Raw genomic sequence first — 13858 nt, 5'->3', positions numbered from 1 at the left:
TTGCGTGCTTGCCTCAATTAACCCTAGCTCTCGCTGTCACGAACAATTCTTTTTTTTTTTTTCGCTTTGAACTCTTCAGTAGAGGCAACAAGTTTCTGATTGGAAGGAATGGACCATCGTTGTACGTACCCTCGGGGGAGTCATTTGGGTGGAAGATATCGCTCTGGCTTCCGCAAACGGCTACGCTATACCAGACCTCCAATGACTTTCTATCTATTTTCTTATATTTCTGGGACTGACCGAGCTTCGGAACCACTAGGTGCGTTCTGTGCTACTTAAGAAGACGCACGATGAAGGTGCGCGGCGCCAGAAAAGCTCGCGCAGCGCGCAGTTACTCGGTGGCCCCGAGGGGTCACGTTCGCGGTCGCTGGCGAGCACTTTCTGAGCGATAGCGGCAAAGTTTGGACAGGAACGCCCATTCGTCACGCCACGAACGGATGGTGGACGAAGAGAAGTGAAGGCTTGAAGAAAAAAAAAAGAAAGAAAAACTATCCACTGGCCCGGAAGCTCTGCAGGCTGTAAGTGATAGCGTCGAAGTCTGTTCGACAAAGGTCTGTTCGCCGCGAGATCATCAAACAAACAAGAGCATTACAAATAATACTTTGGCCGGAAACTCAACATTTATAGCTATTTCATATTTTACACGATAGCTCTAGAGAGAGACAGAGAAAAACAGAGAGAGAGACGGGATAACTTATTTGAAGGTAAGCGGTCGGTCTGAGCTAGCGCGCTCTAGCCTGATAATCTGAACAGATGCAGGGGAAACGCGGACGTGAAGGTGCAATGAGGGATGATGATGACATAGAAGACGCATCCAGGCTCATAATTTCAATTGGTATCCGAAAAAAAGAAAGCCGTAGTTTCGTCCGAAAGGCTAAACATCGATTGCGATAGCCAATTAGTAGACAGCTATACGAAGTAAGGATAGCAGTTTTATCGGCTGTATAAACACGGAAATATTCGCTTACTATCTAAATTAACAAACATGGTGTCAGCGCGCATAAGCAAACATGAACACATCACATTCGATGATCGCGGGCACTCGATGTCAAAACGCTAGCGTGAGCAAGCGCGGTTACAGCAGCGAGCGATGTGACCTTCGTGCTGTCTATCGTTTCGACGCAAACTGAGCGACGAAAACACCACATGCACAAAGTTGTGAGCCGCCTGCAGATCGCTTTCAAGAAAAGGTGCGTGCGACCGCGCAATGTACGCGGTTGGTGCCGGATTAGAACGCCGCCCCCCCCCCCCCCTTTCCTTCACGCCGCTGCCTCCCCGCTTGCCTCTCTGTGCGCGCCAGATTGAGCCGCGATCGTCGGCTCCCCTCGCGCGCTTTCACTCGCACATACAATATACGGCGCGCAGCGATGGTGTTATCGCCCTTGTACTTTATACGAAACATCACGGCGACGGCAGAAATGCGCTTGGAATGTCTATATAAATGCTATCGCAATAAAAAAGAGTAAAATGCGAAGAATGCCAGTGACTGAGGAGCGGCATGCTCAGCATTCATCGTTCACGTCGAAATCGGCTGGTTGATTTCTCTAGGTGCACGAATGCAAATCTTTTTTTACACCTTCACATGGTAGACGAAAAATAGTAACCGAGTGACCACTGAGGCTAAAAGCGAACGTGAACGTTGAACTCAACGGCAGCTGCTTTTGGTACAAGGCAAGGGACGGAATAAGAAGAAATGCAAAGGAGAAAACAGTTGACAATGGTAATGTTCACCGATGTATGACATGCAGGATACGTGATCCTAAACGCAGACGAAGTAGCGACACTATGCTTCTATGAAAGTCTTGGATATCAGTCGTCAAAAATATTGTGTACATGACTGCCACTGAAGAACTGCAGATGTCTAACAGTTTGCTGGAATGCAAACTGCAGAATCAATTTTGCCTGCTAACGGCAATAACATAGCCATAATGAGATCATCGGCGGTTTCAATAGAAGTTGGACATGCTGATCTCAACCTTCGATTTTTTTTAAGGCTGCTGTGGGCAGCGGAAAGCATCGGTGCCCTTATTTTAACAAAGCCGTTCGGGCGCCAATATCGATGTCTCTCCGCGCGTTCTCGTCGGCTTACTCTGTTTGCTTTGTTTGCTTCGCGTTGAAGGGGGAGGGGGAGGAGGAGAGAAAGAGAAGGCAGGGATGTTAACCAGAAATGCGTCTGGTTGGCTACCCTTCTCTGGGGGACGGGAAAGAGGGAATAGAAAGATGAGATAGAGAGAGGAGGGGGGGGGGGGAGGACACGGTGAGCTCGCGCACGCACGCGGAGGGCCTGAGCGTTGAAGCGTCATCACAGACTGACCTATAGCGCGGTTACAGCTGAAAGGCGTCGCTTGGGCGAGGAGAGGTTTGCTTGCACTCAATCTCAACCTCGAGCTGAGTCAAAGTATCGCTGAGCAGGAAATATCGTAATTAATAAATTCTCGAAGGCTAAGACAAAAGTTAGCGCAATGAAAAACAGCGTGCGAGACGAAACAAACATGACAGAGCTGTAAGACTGTACAATCTTCGTACGCTGAAAACGTGATCCAATGCGCAACCGCCATCGCAGAGGCACTATTCTTGAAACAGACATGCTGTCTATCAAAGGACACACGTTCACTCTCAAACCTTTCTCGATATAGCTTATCTCTTTACAATTAATTTCCAGTGAGAGACGGCTTCACTCAGTCGTAACGACATTAGCTATCTCGAGGAAAGTTTGAGAGTGAATATGAGTTCTCTAACTTACAACATGTTTGTGTGTACAAAGTCTCCGTGTGACAATTGTTGCGCATTGTATGACGTCTTCAGTATACAGAGATTGCGCAGTCTGATCAGTAAACGCCCCTTGAAGTTAGCGCTCTGTCCTGTCTGTTTCTTCTTGACTGGTGTCCATATTGCGTTCAAGTTTGTCGTATAGCCTCTGAAAATGCACCAACTAGTCCAGTTTTATCAATCACCTGTGTTCATTCATTCATTCATTCATAGAAGAGGATAAGCTCCAACCTCTGGCGCCATGTCGTGCAGCTCTGCCAGTGTGACGCTGATCATGCCCGAGTCGTAATTCGCGGACGAGTCGTTGGCCGCGCTGCCATTGGATCCAGCTCCGCTGGAACCCGGTCCGTCGAAGTCGCTGGAGTGGGATACCTGTGCGCGGTAGACGTCACAACCAATCAGAGCGCAGCAAAAGCTAGGGTTAGTGCACATTTATTACAAATGCCCGAGAAAATTGGAGGACGCTTAAGCTTCGCCTTTAAGAGTGGAACGCGATAGCGTTATCGGGCTCCGTTCGCATCCCATTTTTCATTATGAGTAGGCTTCACTGCAAAATAGAACGTGGGAAAGCCAGCTTACAAAGCCCAAGCTTACACTGATCCCTTTAAAGTCGGCTTCACTTTTAAACATAAATGCATTGCTGGGAAGACATTTTACAGGAGCAATTTAGGTCGTCTTATACCAAATGTGAAGGTCCTAGGACCTTTTCTTATTATTTTATTATTGTTTGCTGTTGCCCCGACGCGCGCGTGTCCAAAATTTAGAAAGGCTCGGTTTTCAACATTTCCCTCAATGTTGCCTAGAACCAAAGTACAGCGAAACACCATCAGAATTGGAGGACGCTTAAGCTTCGCCTTTAAGAGTGGAACGCGATAGCATTCAAAGACCCCCGGCTGCTTATCAGGCTTTTTCCTCGTATATTCAAATCACAATCTGACGCTATCCACGCCTGTAGGTTGTGGTTAAGTCGTACTTTACGATTTTTCTGACGGATTTTGCTTTGCGAAATTCAATTTTTGTTTACTAACGCCTTGCGCCACGCGGAGGGCCTGTGTGGTCAGGGTGGTTCGGGATGATGTTGCTCGGCATGATTATTTCACCAGACGCCGATGCTTAACGCCGACGCCGAAGCCGACGCCGGAATTTTCTGCGACACGGGGCCCTTAACGTTATCGCGTTAATATACTCAAGTGAACGGAACGACAGCCAACGCCCTAGCTCATTTCGTAGAGCGCACTGCAAGTGCACAACGGAGGTAGCGGGTTTGGCTCCCGCTGACAGAAACTTGTCTTTTCAATCACTTCCTTTTCTCTATTTCTTTATTAGGAAAACAAAGCCTACAGGAAATTTACCAGTCATTAATAAACAATTTTATATTTCTATAAAGAACATTCTGATGCGCGTCTTCCTGATGCGCGCATTTCCTGGTTTCATTGTCAGTTGGCCCCACATGGCTATTACTAAAAATGGAGCCTTTAGGTTCCTCCGATTCTTGTTGCACATTTTCCCCATTAGTTGGCCCGAATAACACGAAACAATATTGTTCGAGAAAATACATTATCGCGTGTATCTCGTGATCAATGCTGCTAATGGGTTTAGCATTTTGTTAATCAATAACTGATCAATAACGTGCGTTGTTCATCAATAACTCGCTCGCACGTCTGCTTTCAACGAAGATTTAATTTCTTTTCGCAAAACAGCGCCACATCTGTGGCAGAGAAATATCCAAAATATTACTTGTGAAGACTGATCATTTTATGAGTTTTCTTTTTTATTTTTATGCGCAGTCTGCACCGTGCTTTCGTGGAAAGAGATCAATTTGAGAGGTTAACAATCTAAAAATTTCGCACCATTTGCGCCTTATATTGTTCTCATAACACAATCTGACGTCATCTAACTTGCGTGCACATTCGTTCTTTAGCTTATGCAGCGCCCCCAATACTATCCTGTCAGGAACTCTATGTCAGGCTGACACGCGCATGCACTTCAAAGGAAAAAAGAAAAAAAAATATGCGCGCAACTTTTACATTACGATTACTGTTCGGGGACAATGGGCTTAATGGGTGCATTTTCTTAGGGTTTACCGACGGTTGGTCGCAAACCATCACCGGAAGGGTTCAACACGTACGTTGGCAAACTGTATTTCGAAGTCGACGACTTCTTCGACGTCGCTCTCCGGGTCCTTGGCACCGAGAAGCCTGGCCGACTGCGCCAGGATTTCCCGGTAGAGGCGAAGAGCCTCTCGACACTTGTCATCCGTCTCGTTGAGGTAGTACTCGCTGCGAAGCACGGGGGACCCGCTGAATATCTGCAAACACCGCGGGAAGGCTTCGCTGAACTTCGTTGTTGACGGTTAAGAACAACCGGAGCGTGGAATGTCACGGACGAGAGTTCGCGTTCGGCGCTGCGAGCCATTGCGACCGAGAGCCTCACAGACTTTGGGGACTGATTATCCGCGCTAGTATACAGTCTCGGCGCCCAAAAGTTCACGGGGTTGCAGGTCCCACGAAAAAGCAAAATTTCTGCTCGGTTCGGGCATGGAGCGTTTAAACTAGATGAAACACGGATGAAACACGTCCTTCGCACACAGTGTGCTGCAGACTGCGAATCTTAAGTTCAGGCGATGTGCCAAAGCTTCGGGGAGATGCAGCTTTTTACAGCGAAGTTCCTAGCCTCTCGGTGGTCGGCATTTTTCATGTCGGCGTCCGTTAGCAAAAACGTAACCCGATCCCAGCGGCCGCGCAGGGCGCAGGAGCAGTGGCTCATACCCCCGTAAGGCAGAGGCTTCAAGCACTCAGAAAAGTGAAGCGAAAAGTGCCATACATTCCTTGGAAACACGCGTACAACATACAGAACAGCATTCGTTTCAATATAGAACAAGCACAGAACAAGCATCCGAACGACATAATTGATGATAAGGCGCTCCTGGTAACAACGCGAAGCACGTAGCGCTCCCCGTATACGCTTCCCGGTAAAGTTTACTGTTGCGCAAGCTGCCGCGGCGACGGCAGCTTGCGACGTGGGGAGTGACGTCTCCAGCCTTTCGTATATAAACGAACCAGCCTAGCAATTGATGTTATTGTTGTTTTAGCACCGCTATGGGTATGCAACGCGTATTTGAGACTCCCGAAGAGCAGCGTGAATATGAGGAACGGCAAAGGGAAAAAGAAACGGCAGTACGACCAATTACTACCGTTACTCTAAACTATCATTACTACCATTACTCTAAAGCAATAAAGCACTGCAAAACGCCCTCAGCAGTTGTAGTGGTGGTTTTCAACAGCTTCGCCAGACATCCACTTTCACAGGACCGGGACGATGACGAGTAAATTTTTTCATAGAGCGTGCGCCGCGCAAACTTTTGACGCCGACAGTAGGCAGGCGATTGCCAGAAGTATAATATACAACGAAGCAGTAATCCGCGTACTATACTTAACATACTAGACATTACTAAAGATGAGACATATACGTGCATGCAGGGTGTCCCAACTATCATGCACCAAAATTTAAAAATATGCAAATGCCACGTATCTGGACAGAATCAAGGTAATGTTTGCCGTCGTTTGGAGATACTGAGATTATTTCTTGCATTCCGCCTAATTACATAATTAGTCATAATTAATTAATCAACTTCTCAATTATTATAATTACATGAAAAGTGACCATGAGAAAATTGTAGAGCGACATGAAAGACTCCCGATACAGCTTTCTGTTGCTCAATACATGCTACATAAATGTGTTTTTCGGAGCGTGAAAGAAGCCCGCGAATTCTCGCAAAATTGCCGCGCAACTGGCCTCTCGAGGCACTTTGCGTGTATTCGCGGGCTTCTTTCACGCTCGCAAAAACACATTTATGTAACACGTATTGAGCATCTTAGCATTCCGTCTCCATTGAAATGAGGCCGCGACGACCGGGGAACGAACCTGCGTGCTCGTACTCAGCAACAGAACGCCATATATCGATGGACACACCGCGGCGGGTTTAGGAAGGATGCAAAAGTATATGTAGTCGCAGAAGTATTTCCTCTTCTCCCGGGTCTTGTGTTGCGGGAAGTACAGCAGCAGACGCATTCTGGTACATAATCTTAAGCGAACCTGTATGACGTGCATGGTGGCGTTTCGCTCGTCCTGTCCCACGTGTAGCTGGAAGAATGGCTCGACGCCGTGGACGCGCAAAAGTGCCAGCCGCCGCTCGAACGCCAGCGACGTGCTCGTCATGGGCTTGTGGCGGGAGCCCCTCTCCAGTGTGGGCCACGAGCCGAGGTAGTCGTCCCGAAGGAGCTCCTTCAGCTTGGCCACCGAGCCTTCCTCCACGCTGCCTGCGGGGCGCGCATGATGGAACGAGCGGGATGGGACACACCAAAGGGATGGGGGGTATTCTGTAAGCGGCCACCTATAGTGAACATGTCCATTTAGTGTGCTCCTGAAGTGCTGATTGGCTGGGATGGGGTACGCGTCAGAAGGAGGCAGGAGCCCTCAGCCAATCAGCACTTCAGCAGCAGACGAAATGGATATGTCCACTAGGTGGACACTTACAGAATACCCCCCTGCAAGAGTACCTCTTGTCGTGACACAGCGAAAGACGGGAGAGAGGCTAGCTTTAAAGATTGAAAAAGTTTGCCTGGCTGACGGCTTGGCACATACGCCCATGCACACGCAGACTCACACTAAAACTATTCGCAAAGTTTTGTTAAGACCGGTAGGCCTTTAAGAAAAGTCGCAGTTTCGCCCGAAGGGCGATACATTGAAAGCAATAGCAAGGTATTCGCACCTCGAATGTCTGTATAATTACTATCGCAATAATACTATAGAAGTATTTTCGTTACGCGCAAAACGCAGATGAAGCCTTGCCCTGAGCTCCCTTCGTGTAAAGGCTACCCAGGCCAGCATCGCATCTTATGGTTATGCCACCCCCCCTCCCTCCCTCAAGGCCTCTCGGCTTCAATTCACTGCCACACCAGACTGGCCCATTTTCGCCAAGACCTGGCACGACCAACGCTACCTTGGTGGACTACATTCAGAACTGCCTGGAACTGTGTAGCAGCGGAACCATGGACTGAAGACTCCAGAACCTAGTGACACCTCTTATAACCAGTAAAGTTTTCATTCATTCATTCATTCATTCATTCATTCATTCATCGCGAGATGTCGCACGCTGGAGCCAACATTCAGAAAACCGGTTACATACAGCGGTGCTAGAAAATGGCATGGAACTGTGGCATTTGTATACGGATGTGTTCACTTACTGGTGTTCATGCATGAGTTGTACAGCGCCTTCACTTTGCTCACGGCCGAAGTCCTGTTAAGAGTGGTCGGCTCTTCGAGAAGCTCTGAAAGAGAAAAACCAGGAACGATGGTAAAGATGGCAGGGAAGGCGTGTTTTTATTCAGGTGCTGTTTGGGCACGCAACACTCTTCGCTGTCATATACGAAAGAACGTCCTTTATTAAGTGCGAAGCACTTTAGGGGCCCGGGCTGTCGGCGTCTAATGTAATGTCATGTCGTCATGGTCACGCGCAAGGACAAGATCTGCCGAAAACTCGCGTCTCGTTCACTTGGTATATACCAAAATTGGCATGGAATGGTACGAATGTACGACTAACTTGACTGATAGGTCATGACATCAATAACATCACATGCTCGTCGGTTACGTCACGATTAACAATAATAAAAACACGTGTGGCGCATACCCGCACTGGATATGCGGGTATGAGCCAGGGATATGCGTAAATTAGCAGAAACTCGTAAACATCGCTACCGAAACGCCTGTCTGGTACCAGCGCAGCGCAAGGGAGGGCGCCACCAGCCCACAAGCGCTCGATTCCGCCTAAATTGTGCAAGAATAGCACAAGAATAACATAATGGAAACACCGGCGCATCACTGCTTCGCACTTCTACAGGTTTCACGCTAGTGGAGCTGCATTAGCGCTGGATTTGAATTACACAAGCGCAGAATTTGAAGCCAGCGCTTAACGTAGCTCCAATCCTGCTCAAATCCTGCGCTTGTGTAGTTCAAACCAACGATGAGTTAACATAAGGGAAACACCGGCTCATCACTGCTTCGCACTTCCCCGGGTTTCACGTTAGTGGAGCTGCATTAGCGCTGGATTTGAACTACGCAAGCGCAGAATTCGAGCGGGATTGTAGCTAAATTAAGCGCAGTATTTGAACAGGGCTTGAACTACACAAATGCAGGTATTTTTGTTGAATGTTTTGTTATCTGCGGTCTGGCCATTTCCGTCCGATATACTTTTTGCATGATTTCACACTTGTGGTTTGTGAGTAGACCGAATTGATTGAAACAAATGTCTGGTGCCTTGTCATAACGCTGTATAAACGGCAGACCTACGCCGGTTTTTCTAACGAAGATGTGTGACAAGGACCGGCGACCGAGAAGTCTAGAAGCATAAAAATAGCCTGGCAAGCTGGCGGATGGAGCAGTGCGTTGAACACAATTGGAACGCAGATAATGTCACTGGCAGAGATGGTGTTCGCAATTCGGGCGTATCGTAGCTTTAAATCAATAGCGTGTTTTGAGTGCGTATTTATGATTGAAGAAGCAGGAGTGAGTCATAGTTAACTTGGTAAGATAATCGAGCACTTGATCAGCTGGCTAGCAGAGCGGACCTGCATCTGGTTAAGCTTCCTGCCTTTTCTTGCTTCTGTCTCTCTGTTTAGCCGTGAAAAATGACAATGGTTCAAATGCCGAGCGCACCGGTTATGACTGTGGCGCAAGATTATTCGGCCAATGAATTTTGATTATGATGGAGATGACTTGCCATAGTGACAAAATATTTCAAATTAGCTTGCCTGATTTATATTCATTTTTGAAATAGAGATAGAGACAAAAGGTTATTTAAACTGACACTGCATAGAATCGCAAGGAGCAGCGATTCTGCGCTATGAAATGCAACATGTGGTTTTACAGTGTCAAAGATTTGTGGTGCTACAAGTATTTAATACATAACGAATACACAAGGAATTAATACATACCACATAATTAACCAAGACATACATACTACACTCATACATAAGACAATAACAACCCTGAAATGAACATATATACCGTTTATATATACATTTATTTAAATGCCACAAATGCTGTTGCATTTGTGGCCCATTAACGTTTGCAAAGTAGGATATTTATTATTATTATTATTATTATTATTATTATTATTATTATTATTATTATTATTATTATTATTATTATTATTATTATTATTATTATTATTATATTATTATTATTATATTCTAGACATTTCCATTAAAAACGAAGCACGGTGTAGATTACCCGGCGATTTGTGAGCATCAGAAAGATATAGGTTAAACATCCTGCGCTGGTCCTACAAACTTCCACAAGGCGTGAATTAAGTTGACTTGAAAGTGGCCCGCGTCTTCACGCATGCAGTACAGCGAACAGTTTTTTTTTAGTCTTTTTTTATATAGCGATGTTCGTCACTTTTCTCTTTACGCTGAGTTCTCACCAAAAACAATAGAACAGCTAGCTGACGTCTTCTGATCATTCTCTGGTTCTCGAGCGCCTCGTGAAATAAAGCAAAAAAAAAAACAAAAAAAAAACAAACAAAGCGGAAAAACCAGAAGGAAGTCGCTGCTTTCCTGATCAAGTTGAACGACCCTGCAATGTCGTTGTCCTCCCTGAGTATAGAGCTGGCCTAGCACTATAGCCAGAGCGCTTCCTCTCTGTCGCTGGGGTTTGAACGTGTGTTGGGTCATCGCGTACTGTTGTTGGCTTCGCGCCGTAAACAACGCCCGCGGCGGCATACAGACGCACTCTTGAGCCGGACGAAGATGGTGTCCTGCATGCTGATGAGCACGTTGGTGTAGTAGTGGTCGTCCGGCGCCGAGTGCTTGTGGACGAAGTTGCCGCACGCGAACGCGTCGAAGTCCTCGCACGGGTCGCGGTGCATCTGGGCGCGCTCCAAGATGGCCGCCGCTGCGAAGTTTAGGGAAAGAGGGAAGAATAAGAACAGGGGGGGGGGGGGGGGAGGAATGGGATGTCACGCTATACGTGTTCTGAACCGCAATGCGTTGTTCTATTTCGGTGACCACTGCGCGCGGGTTTGCTGTAGGCTGCTCTTATTGACGGAAAAGAGGCCGGAGGCGTACTACTTTGCGGAAGAGGTAGAGGGTTACGGTAGTGGCGAGAGCGAGAGAAAGCAAAGGAAGAGAAATTAAGCTGGGTCACGCGCGGTTGGCTGCCGTGGAGTGTTACTAATTAACGCTCGTAGGCTTGAGTGTTCGAGCGACTGAGCAGAGAAGAGCGTAAGTTTAGGTTACCAAAGACGGTGAGCGTGCGGTGATGATACAAAACAAGAAGCGTGTAGTCAAACGCAAACTATTCAGCTGAAGGCACCGCAGTGCCACGCAACTGTGACACAAGTTACGCAGCACGAGACTTATTTGCAGACACAGCTGTACACCTTAGTGCAACTCTTTGACATTGGCTAAAGCGCCGTCTCCTAGTGTTGCTGCCAACAGCGGAGGATGAGAGAAAAATGTGAAAAAAAAGTTGAAAAAGACATGCACTTAAGGCGTGCACATGCGCGGTTTTCACTGACACAATTTGAAAATGATAAGTAGGGCGTTATTTAACTTTCATCTTGTACCAGAAACACGCGTTCGCCCCAAATTTTTTTCCGGCTCAGTTTGCCGAAAGACGGCGTTCGTTAAGCCCTAGTTTTATTTTGCTCCGCGGGCAGGGTATTTTTTTTTTTCGAGGCCGTCGTGTGCTCTTTGCGGTTTTCGGTTTGTTTTATGATTGCTTGCTTTCTTTACTGTTCACAAGTGATGATTCTATGTACTCACCCGCTTGAATGCATTCCGGACTGTAGCAGGTATTCCTGGTTAAAGGCGGCGGTAGTTCCCACCGAGGTTCTTCTGAAAAAAAAAAATAATAAGATTACAGCAGCACAGAAGATAGCAATATTCTAAGAGCCAGCCCGTCGACAATGTAGTCTGATTGATTGATTGATTGATTGATTGATTGATTGATTGATTGAAAAGCGGACAGGGGAAATATCATTTCCTTGTTTATGTATTTAAAATAAATAGTGCAATGCCGTGTTGAGCGCCAAAAAAGAATTAAGGTTTTATAAGTGCCTTATTATGCGTTATCGCCAGATTCAATAACGGTCAGTTAAACGCGCTGTTAAGTGAGCATGGACTCTTTCATGTCTCCATCCTTGAATTTAAATAAATATGAATCCCCCCTCTCTCTCTCTGTTCATCACGCCTCCACGAGAGTTCCTGATCTTATTGTTTTCGTTACGGCAACACAGATTATATACTGTTCCATCGAACCAGTTTGTAATGCCATGCATTTTACTGCGGCAGCAATTAAGCGCTCAAAACTGTGTTCGCCTTGTCCATCTGTCCGTCTATTCCGTTACGCTGACGATGTCTGTTGTCATCATCAGGCCGTTCATTCATCCTACACTTCACCATTGACACATGTCTAATAAATAAAAAAAATTACCGTCCACATCTGTCACCACTGGAAAATATTCAATTGAGATAATACAAAATTAATTTTGTACTATCTAGGAGTCTGTGCATGTCTGTCACACATGTGCCTTTCCCAAATACTGACAACAGCGCTTGGCAATCAGTGCAACGTTTTGCGGTCCACACAGACTCAGTGAGCCATGAATGATGTCTGCGCATATGTTTGTAGCAGGCGAGGATACAACAACATGAAAGTTGTTCTTGGCAAAATGCCGGTGTGTTGGCTTGTGATTCTTCGTCATCGTGCTCTTGAAGATAGCGTCGACGGCGCAAGAGAGGCGCACATTACAATCGTGAATATGAGGCTGAAACATGCCAAACAGCATCCTCCACAATGGAGGACGCGCCGAGAATCAGGCCATTGACGGAAAACGACTTCGGATGCACCGACGGAGTCACCTCTGGCAACAACGAAGTCAAAACGACAGCACTGCATAGTTTTTTTTTTTTTCAATGCGTTAGCATTAGTAGTGTCAAAGTGGAAAAAAGTGCGAGTGTGAGTAGTGTGGGAAGCCAGTCACGTGGTAGAGGTAGAGGAGGGATGAGGGGGGGGGGGGGTGAACTTCCCCCCGCCCCTGAACCCACGCCCCTTTTCCCGTCCTCAAGCAACCACCCGCTCGCTGGCTTCTTGTGAATTCCCCCGTAGTGGGTGAGCACAATTATTTGAGGATCATCTATGCAAGCACAAACAAAATGAATGGAAAATTGGAAAAATTGAGAAAAATTGGGAAAAGTCTGGTCGCAGTTAATGAGTTCAGAACAGAACAAATCACTGAAGACTGCTGTCCAACATTTTTTTTTTTCAGAACGCCGCTACATCAGTTCGAACGCTGAAAGCCGCAACAATCTAAAAAGTTATCAGTACTTTCGTTCACGTTCAGTTTTATTTTTCTGGGCTCATCATTCTTGTTATTCGAGGAATATGTCTAATATTTTTTAGATGCGGCGGAGACAAACTAGATTGTCTAATCAACATGTCATAACTACAAGTAATTTCAAAAGTTTTGAAGGAGGGAGAGTTCCTTCAAATATTTTATTTGGTTAGCGTGACGGAATGGTAATAACTCGCCAGGAATGACGTTACGTCAGTTATAGCATATGCTTCCAACTTACGCACTCACTGCTGTTACTTCTGTTAATTTACCTTTTTTTCCTACTTTTTGCCGCATCAACCAACTGTTCCTTACCAAAAAGCAACCTGTTCTTGAACACAATCTCCTTGCGTTATCTGTAAACATGCCCTTCTCTACGATATTTACCCTGCAACATTTACGCGACTCGATATTTTTCAACTTGGAAAACTTAAGTGAACACACGGGACACGCGATACGCTACAGAATAGGGGCATGGAACATTTACGCGATGGGCGCTCGCAAGAGGCGTAGCATATGGCCCCTGCCCCCGGAGTAAAAAAAAAAAAAAAAAAAAAAAAAAAAAAAAAAAAAAAGAAATAAAAGAGAAAAAGAAAGGGAAAAAAAGTTGGAATGACCTGAACTAGTAGTAGCCCTCTGCGGGAAATGTTTGATTCACGGAAGAATGCATTTCTTTACCGTTTCTGGAAAAGC

The 13858-nt window shown here is 46.3% G+C and overlaps 1 protein-coding gene across 1 annotated transcript in view; it reads right to left on the bottom strand.

Moving 5' to 3' along the window:
• LOC119446631 (neprilysin-1) overlaps positions 1 to 13858 on the bottom strand; it is a 111556-nt gene that overhangs the window by 52768 nt on the left and 44930 nt on the right. Inside the window, exons 3-8 of the mRNA XM_037711116.2 lie at positions 11595 to 11666; positions 10561 to 10722; positions 8016 to 8099; positions 6865 to 7088; positions 4898 to 5077; positions 3001 to 3141 (exon numbers count right to left, since the gene is read on the bottom strand). Coding sequence (XP_037567044.1) covers positions 3001 to 3141; positions 4898 to 5077; positions 6865 to 7088; positions 8016 to 8099; positions 10561 to 10722; positions 11595 to 11666 — 863 coding nt within the window. The remainder of the gene's footprint in view (positions 1 to 3000; positions 3142 to 4897; positions 5078 to 6864; positions 7089 to 8015; positions 8100 to 10560; positions 10723 to 11594; positions 11667 to 13858) is intronic.

This window comes from Dermacentor silvarum, chromosome 3 (genome assembly GCF_013339745.2).
Source record: "Dermacentor silvarum isolate Dsil-2018 chromosome 3, BIME_Dsil_1.4, whole genome shotgun sequence".
NCBI lineage: Eukaryota > Metazoa > Arthropoda > Arachnida > Ixodida > Ixodidae > Dermacentor > Dermacentor silvarum.
Note: the sequence above shows the minus strand (reverse complement) of the source record. Positions and strands in the feature narration are given on the sequence as shown.